This window comes from Leucoraja erinacea, chromosome 28 (assembly GCF_028641065.1).
Source record: "Leucoraja erinacea ecotype New England chromosome 28, Leri_hhj_1, whole genome shotgun sequence".
In the NCBI taxonomy this organism is placed as follows: Eukaryota; Metazoa; Chordata; class Chondrichthyes; order Rajiformes; family Rajidae; genus Leucoraja; species Leucoraja erinaceus.
In genome coordinates this window covers 30,786,113-30,806,550 of record NC_073404.1, presented here as the reverse complement: position 1 = coordinate 30,806,550, position 20,438 = coordinate 30,786,113, and the positions used below count along the sequence as shown (strand labels likewise).

Here is a 20,438-nt window from a genome sequence, read left to right as displayed (position 1 = left end):
AATGCAATATTTTGGATGCCATGCTTTTTGTTCAAGATTTATTAACCTTCTGAATTTAAGCTGCCCAGCTTATTCCAAATCAATATTCCAGGCCTTTGGTTGCTCGTCCAGTAGCAGAAACATTCTCCTATAGGTTTGACCTTTGCTGTGATGTCTCAAGGCATAGTAATCTCCTATGTACAAAAAAAACTCAAGTCCAGGCAAGGTCTGAATGTACAAGGAACCACCTTCAAGAAAGGAATGCAAGTAACACCAGCTTAAAAATGTCAGTGTTTGTAAAAGTTGGAGTAAATACAAACAGAACAAAAAGCTGGAAGAACAGTATTATAAATGTATTACAGTATTATAGTAATGTAACCAGTATTATAAATTTTCTCACAGAGAGTGGTGAGTGTGGAATTCTCTGCCTCAGAGGGCGGTTGAGGCAGGTTCTACATTTTATATGTGGGTTTCCAAGCATGTGATGTGTAATTACATGATGTAGGATTCTCAAAATAAACGATCAATGTCTAATTAAGGAGATGTGAAGTGAGCTTGAAATTGCTCAAATCACAATTTTTGTGTTTTTAATCTCACTTTCCACCCTTATCCTCAATGATGGGCTTTCAGACACTTCAAAGATAATTCCAGTTAATCCAGATTGATACCAAGCCAAGCTCGATGTACCGTTATTATATCCTAGCTGTCCTGTAGCCTGCAACAGGCTGATTTAATACATTGAAAGACAGAGCAAATTCATAACCTCCCCCACCTCCTCCTCACTCCTAGTGTCCTACCCTAGAATCTACAATAAATTAATTTTTGAGTGTGGGTGCAAGGAGAGAATGAGTTGGAAATCAATATATTTGGATCATAATTTGCTCACATTCTTAATATCCAAGTAGGCCACAGGCAGGCACATGCATCAGGGTAGGCAAGGTAGGCACTACCTGCCTGCCCCGACTAAAATTAAAAAATGGTAATTACTAAATATAATATAGTAAAGGCATGGGAGAATAATGCCTATCTAAAAGATCGATCTCTTAGGTAGGCATAATTCTCCGTGCCTTTCATCCCGATTGAGGTTACTCGGCTGTGGGAATTTAAGGGTTTGCGGGAAGCGGCTGACATGAGCGAAGTCGGCGAGCAGCAGATGAAAGTTGCTGAGATGGAGAGCACTGCCAAAGGTGAAGTGGCGGCCAGTTCTGCTGTCGGGTTCTGGCGGCCGCTCGCAGCTACCCGAGCTGCTTCTATCCCCGGCTACAACGTGGTGGCTCCGCGCCCGGAGCGCCGCAGCAGCAGTTACTGCCATTATCCCCGACCCCCTCCTTCTCAACGTTTATGCCCTCCCCGCAACTTTACCTCTGGCACAGACTCTCCACACGCTGTGAAAGCTTGGAAACGCTCCACATGCTTGGAAACCCACTGTCCCCCCAATTGGTCCCTTGAACAAGTATTGTCATTCAATAAGATGACAACTGATTCAACTTTTCCCTGTGCTCCCGTTTTTCCCACCATCTCTCCACCTGCCATCACCCATCATCCCCCCCACCCATTCAGTAATTCAGAATAAAGGAGACTTGGGCTTAGGCAAATTGAATTGTTACAGTCTTTATTTTTATTTTTTATTTTTATGGGAAGAACAATGCACGGTTTAAGTTTTTTTTTAAAAAGCCGACTGACTGCCTACCCTGAGTAATTACTCACGGCACGTGCCTGGCTACAGGAGAGGTTGATTGGTCTGACAACATAAACACATCATCAATAAGATGAATTGGAGAACTGGATAAAAGTAAGTTACATGGGGATGTGAAGTTATATCCAGGTTAATTGATGATAGTCAGTATAGTACCTTCTAAAATAAACACGACTTTATACAAAGCAGAATTCAAAACATCAATGAAATATAACAGTCTGAAAAAGGGTCTCTACCCTAAACATCACCCATTACTTCTCTCCAGAGATGCTGCCTCACCTGCTGAGTTACTCCAGCATTTTGTGTCTATTTTTGGTAGTTCCTCATTATTGCAGACGACATTTAGGGTCAGAACCCTTCTTTAAGACAGGCTTCAGACTCAAAACATTGCCTGTCCATTTCCCTCCACAGATGCTGCCTATTCCTCAATTTTTTGCTCAAAATTCCAGCATTGCATTGTATCTCCAATGAAATAATTGTTAGCTGTAAACAAACCTCGGTCTCTAAAGTCCAATATATCCAGTACCTTGCTGCTTAAGTGAATGAACATGCTTACAATATTACCGTGACCATATTCAATCATATCAAGTGCTTCAGCACTCGATCAAACATTTAATCTGCTAATAAATCCACAATTATTTGTAACGAAAACTCTTCGATGTTCTCTTCATGAGTTGCTTTTAAATCAATATTGGGCATTGGATTGGGTAGGGAAGGTCAGAGATGAGTCACATAATTTACATAAACTGATATCAACAACAACTTTCATTTACATAGACTTTCAAAGCAGCAAAGCAACCCCAGGCATCCCTCAAAGTATTAATTATTCCAAAGCCAAGGAAACACAATAGATGGTCATAACCATGGACACAGTTGTTTAAGTGTCTTATAGGTAGAAAGGAAGATATTGAAGTTTAGCAAGACTTGTCTTCCACGCCTGAGCAAGTGCATCAATTACCAAGCAACTAAAGCTGGGAATGATCAGGACAAATGTTTTTGAAAGATTAAGGGGGAGGCACTTTGAGGCGTGTAAAATCAAGACTGCGGAGATTTGAGAACAAAAATGAGAATTTTTGGTGACAATGGGTGAAAGAAGGTGCATTGTGCAAGCTTTGAATGATGTCAAGTTAACAGAAGGTAGAACAGACTCACCTAATGTGTGCTAAACTAGTCCAGTACAGAATTGACAAAGACATGGATCAGGCCTTCATTAGAGATAAGCTATATAGAGCCAACAATGGTAAATGTTATGGAGATGAAGATAGTTGTGTAGTAACAGGGTGGACATGTACATGGGTACAACAGGTATATGGACCAAGCACGGGCAAGTGGAATTAACTTGGCTGGAGCATCTTGGTTGGCATGGACAATTTGGGCCAAAGGGTCTGTTTCCGTGCTACATGACTCTAGTAAGTCTGAAGACTTGAGGGAATAAGAATGATGACATAATGTAGTAGGATTTATCTATCAACTAAAGAAGCACATTTCAATCAGGAATTAAATAAGAATTAAATTCAAGCAGAGCTCCAAAGGATTGGAACAAAATAGGGAGAATCCCGACCCAAAGAACAATGGTGCAGCAATAAAGTTGGCAAAACATGCTTGCAACAATGACCACAGCAGTGCCAAAAACAATTATCAATGGTAAAAATCAAAGTGCGAGAGGAACTTAGCAGGTCAGAAAGGATCCGTGAAGAGAATAGGCAAGCGACGTTTTGGGTCAGGACACTTTGTCAAACTTGTGGAGTAGAGCGGAGAGAGCGAGGAGAAAAGGCTTAACAAGGGCTGGTAAGTGATAGGTGGATCTGCAGAGGGGATTCCACTGTCATTTGATTGCTTCAGCCCCACGCCTTCCACCAGCTTTATTTCCTTTCCTCCATCTATCTGAAGAAGGGTCCCGACCCAAAATATAATCTGTCCACTCCCTCCATAATGAAGCTTGACGCCACCATCACAAAGCCTCTGTGGGGGAGGAACATAGGTCTTGGATCCCTCCCCTGCTGGCCATTGAAGGGCTGAATCCAATGAAGACACCCATTAAATATGGGAAGGAACATCACCACAGTGGCCACATAAGTGGCTATGGTGCTTTGTAAAATTAAGAGGTAATAATAGAGGTACTAGTGGCAGCATAATGGCGCAGCTGGCCAGCCGCTGCCTCACAAGACAGACAGTGAGCAGCATGTGGCCTAACAGTAGAGTTGCAGCCTGAATGCACCAAAGATCCGGGTTCGATCCTGACCATGGGCACTGTCTGTACAGAGTTTATAACTCTCCACAGCATTTCTGGGAGCGCTGGTTCCCTCCCACACCCCAAAGACGTACAGGTTTGTAGGCTAATTGACTTTCCCACCATTAAAGGGATTTACAAGAGTCACTGCCTCAAAAAGGCAGCCAGCATCGACAGAGAGGTTATTTGGCTTCAGCAAGTTGTCAATTGTCCTCAGTGACTGTAGGTTAGTTTACAGGGCGATCGCTGGTAGGTGCAGACTCACCGAAAGGTCTGTTTCCGCGCTGTACCCCCAAAGTACAAAGACGCAGATCTAATCCTGATCTCAAGTGCCAGCCGTGTGGCGTTCATACATTCTCACTGTGATCATGTGGGTTTCCTTCAGTTTCCTCCCACATCATGCAGGTTTGAGGGTTAACTGGCCTCTGTAAAATGCCCCTAGTGTGTAGGGAGTGGATGTGAAAGTAGAATAACATAGAACTAGTGTGAAAGCGTGATCAGTGGTCAGCATGGACTCAGTGGGCTGAAGAGCCTATTTCAATGCTGTGTCTTTCAATCAATCAATAGGCATAACACCAGCAATATTGAATAATAGAATAAGATTGCTTTGGATTTTGATTTTGCATAATTCTTTTACATTTATATATTTTATCGTGAAAAAATGTTTATATAGGTAGGACAATTTTCTGTGAAAAGATGCTGCATGACCTATCATTCCAGACTCCAGCATCTGCACTTCCTTGTGTCTCTATTATCAATAAACACACTGAGCCATCCATGCCTCTCTAGAAAATGTGCCTTTCTTTCTCCCCCCCCCCCCCCCCCCCCCCCCACATCTTATTCCTGTGCTCATGTCATAGGAGCAGAATTAGGCCTTTCGGCCCATCAAATCTACTCCACCATTTAATTATGGCTTTCGTTGGTTTGCTGGAAGATCCACAGCAGCCTGGAGCTCACCTGGAATGGGTACCGCTCACGAGCTAGAGCATGGACTGGACTTTGAAAATGGTGCCAAAACAATGGCGCCTCTTGCATGCGGGATCAGTAGACTATTTCTGTACAATTTGCTAACCAGAGATGTGCTTAGGTATGGCAATACTTTACTGGACTGTTTGTAAGCATAGAATGTCGCTGTGCATTTGCGCACACACACGTGACTATAAAGCACATTATTACCACTCCTCGTCTACCTGTGACATCACTTTCAGGGAAATATGTTCCAGCACTCCTAGATCCCTCTACTCCACGACACTCCCTCTCCACCCGTGACTACATTCAGGAACAAAACACCGGCACTCCTGGATCCCTCTGCTCTCCAAAACTCCCAATCTACTTGTGATCCCACTTTCAGGGAACTATGCACCTGCATTCCTGGATCCCTCTGCTCAACAACACTGCTTAGAGCCCTACCATTCACTGTGTAGGTCCTGCCCCTGTTGGACTTTCCAAAATGCAACACATCACTTTTCTCTGTATTAACTCCATCAACCATTTCACAGCCCACCTGGCCAACCGATCAAGATCCCGCTGCAATTTTTGACAACCATTTTCACTATCTGCAAAACCAACAACTTTAGTATAATCTGCAAACATGACCCCACCCAAATCACATCAGCTTCTCGTTCTCACCTAGCAAACAGCTAACAATGTTTCCTTTATCATCATTACTTTTTTGCATACAATTCATTAATTTGTTCTATAGCTCTCTCTCTCTTTCTCTCTACATCATCGTCTATATCTCTCGTTTCCCTTTCCCATGACTTTCAGTCTGAAGAAGGTTCTCGATCCAAAACAACATTTCTTCTCTCCATATATGCTGCCTGCCCTGCTGAGTTACTCCAGCTTTTTGTGTCCAACTTGCAAACAATGCTTTGTACGCTCTCATCCAAACCATTGATATAGATGACAAACAGTCACATCGTTTGAGCCACCTAATACATTCGATAGGAAGGAACTGCAGAAATGCTGGTTTAAACTGAAGATAAGACACAAAATGCTGGAGTAAAATCAGCGGGACAGACACCATCTCTGGAGAGAAGTAATGGGTGATGTTTCAGGTGGAGACCCTTCTTCCAACCCCGAGAAGGTCTGAAGAAGTGTCTCAACCCGAAACGTCACCCATTCCTTCTCTCCAGAGATGCTGCCCGTCATGCTGAGTTACTCCAGCATTTTGTGTCTATCTTCCACTTAGTACATTTCCTCTGTATTGTATTAAAATTAAATGGCCAAGATGCAATTTTATCCCTGGCTGCAGTGAATCAGAGTCCATTTGGCCCATCCGGAGGCTGCAGTGCATCGCTCGATCAGCCAAGAAGGTTAATAGACAATAGGTGCAGGAGTAAGCCATTCGGCCCTTCCAGCCAGCACCGCCATTCAATGTGATCATCCACAATCAGTACCCCATTCCTGCCTTCTCCCCATATCCCCTGACTCCGCTCTCTCTAAGAGCCCTATCGAGCTCTCTCTTGAAAGAGAATTGGCCTCCACCACCCTGAGGCAGAGAATTCCACAGACTCACAACTCTGTGTGAAAAAGTGTTTCCTCATCTGTTCTAAATGGCTTACCCCTTATTCTTGAACTGTGGCCCCTGGTTCTGGACTCCCCCAACATCGGGAACAGGTTTCCTGCCTCTAGCGTGTCCAAACCCGTAATAATCTTATATGTTTCAATACGATCCCCTCTTATCCTTCTAAACTCCAGAGTATACAAGCCCAGCTGCTCCATTCGAAGTTGTTGGCCTCAACCTTCCCATTGACAAACTACATTGCAAGAGCCAGGAAGCGAGCAGGTAAGATCCCTCTCAGTCTGACGACAAACTCTTTGAAGCACTTCCCTCTGGAACTAAGGCGACTCCGGTCTGTCAAAGCCACCCCTTGTTATGTATGCATACTTGGTGAATAAAAATGTATTCAATACACGTGGATCTCACACACACCGGGAGCCTGCCAGCGCCTTCCTCGCCTCCGCCTCAGTGGAACCAGGAGCTCAACCCCGGATCAGCGGGGGTTGAAAATTGGGCGCAAACGGCGGGCGGGCGGGCAGCACGCATGCGCGCCGGGGCATTAGGGCGCGGGAGGGGGGGTGAGGGCAATGGAACCCGGGCTCGGGGAGAGATGACCGTTTGGTTTGAACTGCGTGAGGGTGAGCGCGCCCGCCGCCCGCGCGGATCCACGTGACCCACCCTCCAAATATGGAGGCGCTCGACGTCACCGACTCGCCATATACGGAGGTGCTCGACGTCACTCAACTCCATATATGGAAGGGCGGGCGCGCGGCCGTCCAAATATGGAAGCGGGTGAAGCGCGTGCGCGGCACGGGGAGGGAGGGAGGGAGGGAGGGGGTGAAGCGCGCGCGCGCGCGGGCGCGGCTGTAGTCGGGCGGCAGCGGCAGCGGCACTCACCGAGACACAAGGGCTGGAGGTGGTGCTTGGCGTCGGCGACCGCTGCACCGTCACCAAAGCCATCTAGAGAGCCCCGGACGCGGTCAGTCGCATCCTCGTCAGCAGTGCTCCGTAAATGTAAACTCTTTTTTTGAAGTGTGTTCCGCAGATCCCTCTCGCTGCGGTTTAAGTGGGAGTGAAGGCGGCCAGCTGCAGCTACTACCCTCGGGCTGGGCTCCGCGCCGCACCCGCGCTCCAACGCGACTGACTCGCCGTCCGCCCCAACCCGGCGTTTCTAGCCCCGGGCGGCGCCACTGCGCACGCGCGGCGCGCCACCCTCGCCTTGTCAACAAACCTTTAACTCTTTGCAATCTTCACTCTTCAGCTAACTCAACACAAGAGTGGTTTATGTCCCAGACAGAACAATGAAATTCTTACTTGCAGCACGTGTCAACTAACCATTGACTCTTTGCGATCTTCACTCTGCAACACTACACAAGTAACTCAAGCCAAGAGTTTTATGTCCCAGACTGAACAATTAAATTCTCACTTGCAACCTCAAGATTCAAGAGAGTTTATTGTCATGTGTCCCTGATAGGACAATGAAATTCTTGCTTTGCTTCAGCACAACAGAACATAGTAGGCATGACTACGAACAGATTAGCGTGTCCATAGTGTTAAAGAGGGAACTGCAGATGCTGGAGAATCGAAGGTTACACAGAAAAGCTGGAGAAACTCAGCGGGTGCAGCAGCATCTATGGAGCGAAGGAAATAGGCAACGTTTCGGGCCGAAACCCTTCTTCAGACTGATCAGGGGTGGGGGTGGGTGGGGACAAGAAAGGGAAAAGGAGGAGTAGCCGGAAGGCTGGAGGGTGGGAGGAGACAGCAGGGGAGCTGAGGAAGGGGAGGAGACAGCAGCAAGGACAGCAAGGACTAGCAGAATTGGGAGAAGTCGATGTTCATGCCCCCGGGGTGCAGACTCCCCAAACGGCGTGTCCATATACCATTATATAAATATAAACACACATGAATAAATAAACTAAAGTGCAAATAAACAGATAATGGGCTATTAATGTTCAGAGTTTTGTCCAAGCCAAGTTTAATCGCCTGGTGTCTGTGGGGAAGTAGCTATTCCTGAACCTGGTCGTTGCAGTCTTCAGGCTACAGTACCTTCTACCTGAAGGTAGCGGGGAGATGAGTGTGTGGCCAGGATGGTGTGGGTCCTTGATGATGCTGCCAACCTTTTTGAGGCAGCAACTGGATCCCCTCGATGGAAGGGAGGTCAGAGCCGATGATGGACTGGCAGTGTTTACTACTTTTTGTAGTCTTTTCCGTTCCAGGGCGCTCAAGTTGCCAAAACAAGCCACGATTCAACCGGTCATCGTGCTCTCTACCGTGCACCTGTAGAAGTTAGAGAGAGTCCTCCTTGACAAACTGACTCTACTTCTTCTTCTCAGGAAGTAGAGGCGCTGATGTGCTTTCTTAATAATTGCATCAGTGTTCTCGGACCGGGAAAGATCTACAGAGATGTGCACGCCCAGGAATTTGAAGCTCTTGACCCTTTCAACCATTGATTCGTTGATATAAACGGGACTATGGGTCCCCATCCTATTCCTTCCAGAGTCCACAATCAGTTCCTTGGTTTTGCTGGTGTTGAGGGCCAGGTTATTGTGCTGGCACCATATGGTCAGTCGCTCGATCTCTCTTCTATATTCGGACTCATCCCCATCAGTGATACGTCCCACAACAGTGGTGTCGTCAGCGAACTTGATGATGAAGTTCGCACTATGACCGGCTAAGCAGTCATGAGTATAGAGTGAGTAGAGCAGGGGGCTGAGCACGCAGGCTTGAGGTGCTCCCATGCTGATTGTTATCGAGGCTGACACATTTCCACCAATAGGAACAGACTGTGGTCTGTGAATGAGGAAGTCGAAGATCCAATTGCAGAGGGATGCGCAGAGAACCAGTTTTATGAGTTTGGTAATCAGCTTGGAGGGGATGATTGTATTAAATGCCGAGCTGTAATCAATGAATTACAGCCTGATTTGAGTTTTTGTTGTTCAAGTGGTCCAGAGCAGAGTGGAGAGCCAGCGAGATCGCATCCACCGTTGATCTGTTCTGGCGGTGAGCGAACTGCAATGGGTCCAGGTTTTTGTCGAGGTAAGAGTTGCGCCATGATCAACCTCTCAAAGCACATCATCACCACAGACGTTAATGCCACTGGTCAATAGTCATTGAGGCATGTCACCTTACACTTCTTGGGCACCGGTATAATTGATGCCCTTTTAAAGCAGGTGGGAACCTCAAACCTCAGAAGTGAGAGGTTGAAAATGTCTAAAAGCTCCAGCCAGTTGGTCCTTGTCAAAAAACCATTAACTCTTTGCAATCTTCACTCTACAACGCTATATAACTAGCTCAAGTGTAACTAACTCAAGACCAGAGTCTAGTGGCTATGTCCCAGATAGAACAATGAAACTCTTACTTGCAACAGCACCCTTGTCAACAAACCATTACTTGCAGCTGATCACTCGCCTTGTCAACAGACCTTGAACTCTTTGCAATCTTCACTCTTCAACACTCCATGACTAACTCAAGACAAGAGTCAAGTGTATTTTATTGTCATGTGTCCCAGATAAAACAAAGAATTTCTCACTTGCAGCAGCCCAACAGAATGTGTAAACATAGTATACTGTAATCAATTTTATAAACAAGAAAATTCAGTGTGTATATATACATAAACATACATGCAAGAAGATAGACATAAAATGCTGGAGTAACTCAGTGGCAGCATCTCGCTGAGTTACTCCTGCATTTTGTGTCTATCTTTGGTGTAACCCAGCACCTGCAGTTCCATCCTGTAAACATAGTGCTCTGTAAACAATATAATAAACAAGAAAAAAAAGTTTAATGTGTGTGTGTATATATATACAAATACACACATATGCATACATACTTTCCTTGTCTCCAGAGAGCTTTCGGTTTAATCCAGCATCTGCAGTTCTTTCCCATTTATATATATATATATATATATATATATATATATATATGGGAAAGAACTACACATATGTGTATATACACGTACGCGCGCACGCGCACACACAAAACAGCAAAATCAATGCCCCAAATTCTATGTAGTTTAGAGCTTATTTGGAGGTTGTGTTTAATAGCCTGATGGCTGTAGGGAAGAAACTGTTCCTCAATCTGGATGTTACAGTTTTCAGGCTCCTGTACCTTCTTCCCGATGGCAGGGTTGAGATGAGTATGTGGGCAGGGCATGGGTACAGGTCTCTGATGATGCTGGCTGCCTTTTTGAGGCAGAGACTCCTGTAAATCCCTTCGATGGTGGGGAAGGTAGACAAAAATGCTGGAGAAACTCAGCGGGCGAGGCAGCATCTATGGAGCGAAGGAATAGGTGACGTTTCGGGTCGAGACCCTTCTTCAGACTGATGTGGGGGTGGGGGGGAGGAGGAAGTAGAAAGGAAGAGACAGAGACAGCGGGCTGTGGGAGAGCTGGGAAGGGGACGGGAAGGAGGGAGAAAGCAGGGACTATCTTTAATTGGAGAAGTCAATGTTCATACTGCTGGGGTGTAAACTACCCAAGCGAAATATGAGGTGCTGCTCCTGCAATTTGCGGTGGGACTCACTCTGGCCATGGAGGAGGCCCAGGACAGAAAAGTCGGATTCGGAATGGGAGGGGGAACCCGTGATGGACTGGTCACTTTTTGTAATCTTCTTCACTGCTGGGCATTCAAGTTGCTGAACTAGGCTGTGATGCAACCAGTCAATATGCTCTCTACACCAGTAGAACACAATCACGCACACTCAAATGTGCCGTGCCATTACTGCAATAACCCAAATGGAAAAATAAAATCACAGCCTTGCAAAAAGAAACCTTGTCTTGTGAATGGTGGCAATGCTTCAAATTACATTTGCACATTTTTAAAGCACGCAATAAATATTTTTTTTGTGTTCAGCATCAAATGTCAAATCATGGCACTGCCTTTGCAATATATTTTGAAGAGTTTATTTTTTTTTAAACTATGAATATTTTTTAACTCTTTTCAAAATATATTGTAAATGTTTTTTTAACTATTCAAAATATATTTTAAATTGCAAAATATACTAGTCTTTTCAAAATATATCACCAAAATGGCAAATATTTTTAAACTTTTCAAATTATATTTAAAATGTTCAAAATATATTTGCAAGTATATTAATGTATTTTCAAAGTATATTACAAATTTATTTAAACTTCAAAATTGCAAATATTTTTAAACTTTCAAATTATATTTTACATTTTCAAAATATATTGCAAATACATTAAATTATTTTTTTAATATATTTCAAATATATTTTAAACGTTGTGGAATAATTTAATAATAACATTTACTCATTTTTAAATCATTCAATAATATTTTTGTGCTCAGCTCCAAATATCAAATTGTGGCAAAGTTATTGGAATATATTTTTTAAATAGTTTTTTTTTAAAGTCTTCATAATATATTGCTAAAGAACTGCCACAACTTGATATTTAGCGGTGAGCACAAAGAAAATACTAATTGGATGTTTTAAAATATATGAATATGACTATTGTTCAAATGCATTATTAAATTCTTGCACATACAATTGATTGTAATTGGTGCTATGCTGTAGGCATTATAATTAATGCAGCATCCATGGGCTAGTTCAATTTAGAGGTACAGTATGGATTCAGCTCACTGAGTCCATGCTGACCATCGATCACCTGTTCACACTAGTTCTATGTTATCCCACTTTCACATCCACTCCCTATATGCTAGGGGCAATTTACAAAGGCCAATTAACCTAGAAACCTGCACATCTTTACGATGTGGGAGGAAATCAGAGCACCTGGAGAACAGACATCACTCAAGATCAGGATCGAACTGGGTCTCCGATGCTGTTAGGCAGCAGGTCCACCCGCTGCGCCACCATGCAACACATCAAGTTAGGATAAAATGAAAAATCAGCTGAGGTTTCTGATGTTGATACAACTTCCTGTTGGAAAATAACATTGGTTGAAGATTGGTGTGGATTCAAACCTGAGGTTAAATAATTCACTGAAGCTCACACACATAAATAACCACAGTGCCAAAAAAAATAGACAGGTTATCAGGTGAAACTAGAATCCCAGCGTCTACATTGGTGAACTATACCAAGATATTGCAGATGGTTCTTTGCTTCATCAACAAAGCAAAACAAATCTCAAGGTAAGGTGAAATAGTGAAGACTATGTAAATTTAATGGTAACTAATGTTCTTGTTTGGTAAAGCTTCTGGAAAGGGACTTCTTTAAACTTTGCTTGAAATTGACGGTATCATCTGTTAAAGATGGAAAAAAGTAGCAGCAAGCAAAGAATGAAAGGAATAAAGAAGGACAGTAGTAACAGTGTTACACTACTCTATTTTATAAACAAGCAATGTTTACAGAATAAAAAAAGAGTTGGGTGATTGTAAATCATTCTCAAAATATCAAAAAATGTTTTTTATATAGCAACTCATCAAGTTCTAAGAATGTCCCAAACCACTTAACCATTCAATAAATCATTTAAGTGCTTTTGTTGTTATGTAGCAGACCCAGTGGCGAATGTTAACATCAGCCCCATAATGACCAAATGAGATGACTGACTAGTTATATTGTTTTTGGTGCTATTAGTTGAGAGAGGAATTTTGGCGTGGACACAGAGAACTCCCTGTACTTTTATATGCATCACACAACAGTGATCTCACTTCAGAAGTCATTTAATGGCTGTCATGCAACGTGAAACATATTCAGATCATAAAAGGATCTGGGAGACCCAAGTTATTCTCTTAATTTTTCTTTACTTCTGAATAATTCTCTGAGTACTTTTAAAATAGCAAAAGGCAGGACTGAAGATTGGTTTTGGCGGGAATAACACAAAACGGCAAGCTTTCTCTCCAGCTTTCACTCCAGCTTTCTCTAAATACTCTTCAAAACTCCAAGAGTCAAGAGTGTTTCATTGTCAGACACAAGGAACTGCAGATGCTGGAATCTTGCAGGGAACTGAGTGACTCAGCGGGTCAAGCAGCATCTCAGGGACATGAGTAACAAATTACAATTTTTGCCAAAGTTAATTAACCTACAAACCTGCATATCTTTGAAGTGTTTGAGGAAACTGGAGCACCCAAGGAAAACCCACGCGGTCACAAGGAGAACATACAGACCACCCGTGGTCAGGATCAAACCCGGGTCTCTGGTGCTCTAAGGCAGCAACTCTACCGCTGCACCACCGTGCCGCACAAATTCTTGGACCGGTTGTTCCATTTTCCCAGAGCATCTTCACTTGACGAGGCTCGGATGATAGTGCTTGTTTCTGGTATCAGGTAGGAACGGGTGGAGTACAGCCAGACCGCAACTTCTGCAGTAGCTGAGTGGCTCAGGCAGCATTGATGCTGGAGGTTTTGGCCTGGCGAGGATACTGGCAATGTTATGGCAATGCTGCCAATGGGGTTTCTGCAGAGGTAGTCTTGCTGCTACCACTCCAGTGATTTGTAGGACCTGCTGTAAATGTCCTCGCTTGAGCCTGCAAGAGGTCAGAGACCACTGCCGCTCCAAATAGCATCATTTATGTGATGGATTTGAGTTCTTTAGGTTGGATAGGCTGTGGCTCTTCTTATTCAACCTTATTCTCCTGCCTTCTCCCCATAACCCCTGACAACCTTAATAATCAGGAATCTGTCAATCCATTGACTTGGCCTCCCCAGCCGGCTGTGGCAAAGAATTTGCGGCACGGTGGCGCAGTGGTTGAGCTGCTGCCTTGCAGTGCCAGAAATCCGGGTTCGATCCTGACTGTCACTGCTTGTCTGTACGGAATTTGGGTGTTCTCCCCGTGACATGCGTAGGTTTTCTCAAAGATCTTCGGTTTCCTTGCACACTCCGAAGACGTACAGGTTTGTGGGCTTGGTATAAATGTAAAATTGTCCTGAGTGTGTATAGGGCAGGGTTAATATGTGGGGATTGCTGGTCGGTGGGTCGAAGGAGCTATTTCTGCGCTGTATCTGTAAATTAAACCCTCTACTAAAGATATTCCTCCTCATCTCCTTTCGAAAGGTAAGTCCTTTTAATCTGAGACTATTGCCTCTGGTCCTAGACTCTCCCACGAGTTGAAACATCCTCTCCACGTTCACTCTATCCAGACCTTTCACTTGAGATTAGTTAAATTAACATGGAGCAGAAATCAACTTCTCTTTCCCGATATGTATGCCCAAAGGCATAATAGTATCCTTGCCAACTAGCTCTCATTGATTTTTACATATATCTGTGTGTGATTGTGTTTACGGGTCTGTTAAGCTGCAGCAAGTAAGACTTTCATTGTTCTGTTGTCCATTAAACACTCTCAACTCTTGAAGATCAGGAATATCATTTTACATTATATCAAGTTGCAATTTTGTAAAAGAAATAATGGTGATGATATTAACATTATAAATAGTTTAATAAAGGGTGGGGAATCTATGGAATTAATTGCCACAGAAGGCTGTGGAGGCCATCAATGGATATTTTTAAGATGGAGATTGATAGATTCTTGATTAGTACAGGTGTCGGGGTTATGGGGAGAAGGCAGGAGAATAGGGTTGAGAGGGAACGATAGTTTAGTTTCGAAATATAGTGCGGAAACAGGCCCTTTGGCCCACCGAGTCTGCAGCAACCAGCGATCACCCCACACACTAACATGATCCAACACACTAGGGAAAATTTACAATTTTCACCAGGCCAATTAGACTAAAAACCTGTACGTCTTTGGAGTGTGGGAAGAAACCAGAGCACCCGGAGAAAACCCACGCGCTCACATTGAAAATGTGCAAACTCCGTAGAGACAGCACCCGTAGTCAGGATTGAACCGGGGTCTCTGGCTCTGTGAGGCAGCAACTCCATCGTGCAACAGTGATAGATCAGCCATAATTGAATGGCGGAATAGACTTGATGGGCCAAATGGCCTAATTGTGCTCCTACAGCTTATGAACATAAATAATTAGATTTTATTATAATTTTTAATTAAAACAACATGGGTTTTTTTTAGCAATTCTGTGATAGCCGTCCTGATTTTGTGGAGCCTCCACTGAAATGTTTTGTGGACAAATACCTTACTGCTTTCTTTGAGTTATTTTTATACCACACATGTCTGATTGAATACTGTTTTCTTCCTCTTGCATATGCCGTGCAGAGCCTAAAGTTGTAAGTCAACTTGTTCTATTTGATCTATTTGTTTGTGCATGTCGGGTCGATTGCATTAGTAGAAACAGGGTGGACCACGTGAAGGCTGCAATCCCCCACCCTAATGAATACTGTAAGTACTTTGTGTTATGATTCTGAGAACTCATATCCTAAAGGCACGTGCGTTCCTGATGATCCTTTGTCCTCAGCTGTCATAACGTCGTAAAAATCTTGTCTGTCTTCCAGATATGAAACCTCTGACTCAGGCATTATCTTTCAGTGCCAGATGGTGACTGAAATAAGACACGTATCCTGGGAGTGGACGCATGAAAACTTGGAATAAGTATTCATTAACGTTTGATCTTAACTTTCATTCCCAATCTTCTTTTTGCGTATGGCGTGCACTGCCTAAAGTTGTAGGACAACTTGTTCTATTTGATCTTATTTGATTGTGCATGCCAGGTTGATTACATTCGTCGAAACAGGTTGCAATCTCCCACCCCATTCCCAATCAAAACAGACATACCCCTTGAACCATATCACAAACCAGGCTTTCAGCAAAAGTGTTAGGAATGTTTAACAGTCAAATGTACCAGGAACAGAACAATTACATTCTTAATCATTGTGGTTCTACTAAGGCATACTAATGCAACAACACAACAAATAAATCAATAAACAATAATCAATAATATCATGAACTGGATCAGCAGTACTATGTAAACAGGCCATGAGAGTGCAAACTGAAGTACCTAGTGTAACATAAACAAAGTCCATAGCAGATCATAGTTGCCGATAGAGAATTGTGGGGAGAGTGGTGCAACGTTCAAGAGCCTGCTGGTTGTTGGGGAGAGTCTTGAACCCTATCGACCTCATTAATAGATAGTCCTGAACTACTATCATTGGTGGCCCTCATTGGTGACCCTCGGACTATCCTTGATCGGACTTTGCGGGCTTTACCTTGCACTAAACGTTATTCCCTTATCATGCATCTGTACACTGTAAATGGATCAATTGTAATCGTGTATTGTCTTTCCGCTGACTGGATAGCACACAACAAAGGCTTTTCACTGTACCTCGGTACACGTGACAATTAACTAAACTAAATTGATCACGACGGTCACAGTTCTCAGCCTCCTTTCTCTTCTCCTCAAGGGTAGCAGCATGATTGGAATGTATAAGAATGGTCTCGACCCGAAACGTCACTCATTCCTTCTCTTCAGAGATGCTGCCTGTCCCACTGAGTTCCTCCAGCTTTTTGTGTCTACAGTATCTTTGATTGGAATGTGGGTTGGTTCTTTGATGATCCAGGCTGTCGTTTTGCGGAAGACCCTTCGATGGTGGTGAGGTCAGTACCCATGATAACCAGGGCAATGTTCACCACTTTCTGCAGCCTCCTTAGTTCAAGTTACTGAGCCATGCTGGGATGCAACCAGTCAGTCTGCCCCTCTACCTGTAGAGGTTTGATGGAATATTTTTGCCCAATTTCCCCAATCTTCTGATCAAGTAGAGACATTGATGGGTTTTCTTGGTGATTGCATCAATGTGCTGGGCCTCGGACAGATCTCCAGAGATGTGCAAGCCCAGGAACACGAGGCTGTTGACTCTGCCGTCCCATCAATGAAAACATTCATGGGCAGCCATGGTGGTGCAGCGGTAGAGTTCCTGCCTTACAGCGCTTGATACGCCAGAGACCCAAGTTTGATCCCAACTACGGGTGCTGTCGGTAAGGAGATTGTACGTTTTCCTCGTGACCGCGTAGGGGTTCTTCCACACTCCAAAGACGTACAGGCATGTAGGTTAATTGGCTTGGTGTATGTGTAAATTGTCCCTAGAGTGTGTAGGATAATGTTAATGTGTGGGGATCGCTGGTCAGTGCGGACTCGGTGGGCCGAAGGGCCTGTTTCCGCTCTGTATCTCTAAACTAAACTAAACTAATGAGTCCAAGAAGGAACTGCAGATGCTGGAAGATCGAAGGTACACAAATTTGCTGGAGAAACTGAGCGGGTGCAGCAGCATCTATGGAGCGAAGGAAATAGGCGACGTTTCGGGCCGAAACCCTTCTTCAGACTGCACCCACTGAGTTTCTCCAGCAATTTTGTGTACCTTTAAACTAATGAGTCCTTGGCTTTGGCTTTCTGAAGGCAACAATAATCTCCTTGTGTAGGAAGGAACTGCAGATGCTGCTTTACACCTAAGATAGACATGAAAAGCTGGAGTAATTCAGCAGGTCAAGCAGCACCTCTGGAGAAAAGGAATGGGTGACGTTTCGGGTCGTGACCCTTGGTCTTGCTAACATTGAGAATACGATTGTTATTCTGGCAACATTGAATCAGATCATCCATCTCCCTCCTGTACGCTGACTCATCATTACCTGTTATACATCCAACAACGGTGGTGTCGTCTGCCAATTTAAAATGACATTTCAGCTGTGAATGGCTGCACAGTCAAGCTTACAGAATGAGAAGAGCAGGGAACTGCACACACAGCCTCCAAGTGCTCCTGAGGTCTGCTGATGAGGGAATCGAGGAACCAAATTCATTGGGTCGTGCAGAGACCGTTTCTCTGAGTTTGATGATACGTTTAGAGGGAAATATTTAACATTTTTGATCACGGTATGCAGATGCAGCTTGGAAACAGGCCCTTCGGCCCACTGAGTCCATGCTAACCATCAATCACCCGTTCACACACTAGTTTTATTATCCCACTTTCTAATCCACTCCCTACACATTAGGGGCAATTTACAGGGGGCCAATTAACCTACAAACCTGTACGTTTTTCGGATGTCGAAGGAAACCGGAGGAAACCCATGCGGTCATGGGGAGAACATACAAATACCATACAGACAGCATCCAAAGTCAGGATCAAACCCAAGTCTCTGGTGTTATAAAGCGGTTACTCTACCATCGTGCCACACAAAATATATTTACACCCCAGCGGTATGAACATTGCCTTCTCTAATTTAAGGTAGTCCTTATTTTCCCTCTCCCCCCCCACCCTCACATCAATCTGAAGAAGGGTTTCGGCCCGAAACGTTGCCTATTTCCTTCGCTCCATATTTTGTCTACCTTTAATATTTTATATCATGGTTTTTGTCCAATTGATTCAGATTCACCTTAAAAACAGGCCCTTCGACCCACTGAGTCCATGCCGACCTGTTCACACTAGTTCTATGTTATCCCACTTTCTCATCCACTCCCCACACACGAGGGGCAATTTACAGAGGGCCGATTAACGTACAATCCTGCTCATCTTTGGGACCCGGAGCACCCGGGGAAAACCCAAGCGGTCAGGTGGAGAACATGTAAACTCCACACAGACAGAAACCCGAGGTCGGGATCGAGGTCAGGTCTCTAGCGCTGAGGCAGCAGCTCTACCAACTGCGCCACTGTGCTGCCATTAATCCATAATCCATGGTAGACAAAAATGCTGGAGAAACTCAGCGGGTGAGGTATCAACATAGATGCTGTTTCACTCGCTGAGTTTCTCCAGCATCTTTGTCTACCTTCGATTTTTCCAGCATCTGCAGTTCTTTCTTAAACACTCCATAATCCGTTACTTTTACAACACTGTGATATACTGTAAATGGCTTTTATGAACACGAGTGTCACTCCTTGCACATTTATTCATGAAAGACAAACCAAATAGCACCCTTAACAAAAACTTTCACAAGTTCAGCAATTGAATGGGGCCAGATGCCTGACCTGCTGGCTATTTCCAAAATTAACTGTTTTATTTCAGATTTCCACCATTTGCAGTCTTTTGCTTTTGAATAAAGAACGATTTTAATACCTCTGACCTTTCTATGAAAACAACTTACTTGGTACATTTGAGCAATAACATTTCAAACTTTTCCACATCACGTGGATCAACATCTGCTGTGCTAATGAAACACAGGAGAAACATACAGTTGACGGTTATTAAGTACTTTATCAGATTTATTTTAAAAAGTTTATTAGGAAGGTGTATGGTTGCCTTAAATATGAATGCAACGCTGAACAGGAAAGCACAGTTTATGGAACAATGTCAACAATATAGTTGCATTGCCGGCCAAAGACCAAGTCAGAACAGATTATTATAGATGCGAGTTACCAAGTTACCAAGAAAAACACAACCTGTTTACTCAGTGATCCATGGCAGCTCTGAGGATTGTTGTTAAGATTACATGGAAGCTGAGGTTTCGGGCTTGGAAACCAAACGCTATATCAGCCATGACTCAATGTTGACACTCACCTCTGAATGAAAATGATTGTGGGGTCAAGTTCACGACATACCAGCAAATAATCCAAGCTGGATTGATGCCCCAAAAACCAAGGAATCACCCTCTCAACCGGACAGCACTGTGTCAGTGCCTCCGTTATCAATACAAATTGGGAAGATGTCGTATATTAGTTACAATTTACCTCTCACTTGCGTTACTGAGAAAATAAGGTCATCTGGACACTGTTATACTGCAGTTTGTGGGACCATGCTGCGAACAGATTTGCTGCCAGATTACAATATGATGCTGACGCCACTGGCTCTTTGAAGTCCTCCCCTCCATTCCCAGACACAAAAACAGCTTCTTCTCCTTTTAAAAATTTTTAAGTTATAATGTTATTTTTAATTGTCAGCTGCCCATTGTGTTTTTATCATATGTGAGCAAGGCACTGTCAAATGCCTGGCACGTGTATGTACTTGGCTAATATATTCTGATGGTAAATTGATAAATGTTTTCAGTTGCAAATGCATTGGAGAAGACTGACTGACACTATGAAAGGCACAGCAAACATGCACGTCCTTGTAGAGACATTCAGCACAGAAATAGGCCCTTCAGCCCAACCAGCCAAGATGCCCCATCTAAGCTCGTCCCAATTGTCCGCATTTGGCCCATATCCCTATCCCTCTTGTGGGAAAACAATAAACTTTGCAAACGTAAAGGCAAAAAAAAAGTTTTTTTTCATAAAATGTCATTTCTCACACAGTGC

The 20,438-nt window shown here is 43.8% G+C and overlaps 1 protein-coding gene and 1 long non-coding RNA gene across 2 annotated transcripts in view; one reads left to right on the top strand and one right to left on the bottom strand.

Annotated features, from left to right (window-relative positions):
- Positions 1–7,952, bottom strand: part of ssh2a (slingshot protein phosphatase 2a) — a 123,283-nt gene extending 115,331 nt beyond the window's left edge. The window contains exon 1 of the mRNA XM_055658165.1: positions 7,306–7,952. Within this exon, the coding sequence (XP_055514140.1) occupies positions 7,306–7,368 (63 nt within the window). The 5' untranslated portion in view covers positions 7,369–7,952. The remainder of the gene's footprint in view (positions 1–7,305) is intronic.
- Positions 7,303–16,918, top strand: LOC129710874 (uncharacterized). Its single transcript, XR_008725743.1, has 3 exons — positions 7,303–7,422; positions 9,350–9,444; positions 15,721–16,918. It is a non-coding gene; the product is annotated as an uncharacterized LOC129710874 (long non-coding RNA).
- The last annotated feature ends 3,520 nt before the right edge of the window (positions 16,919–20,438 follow it).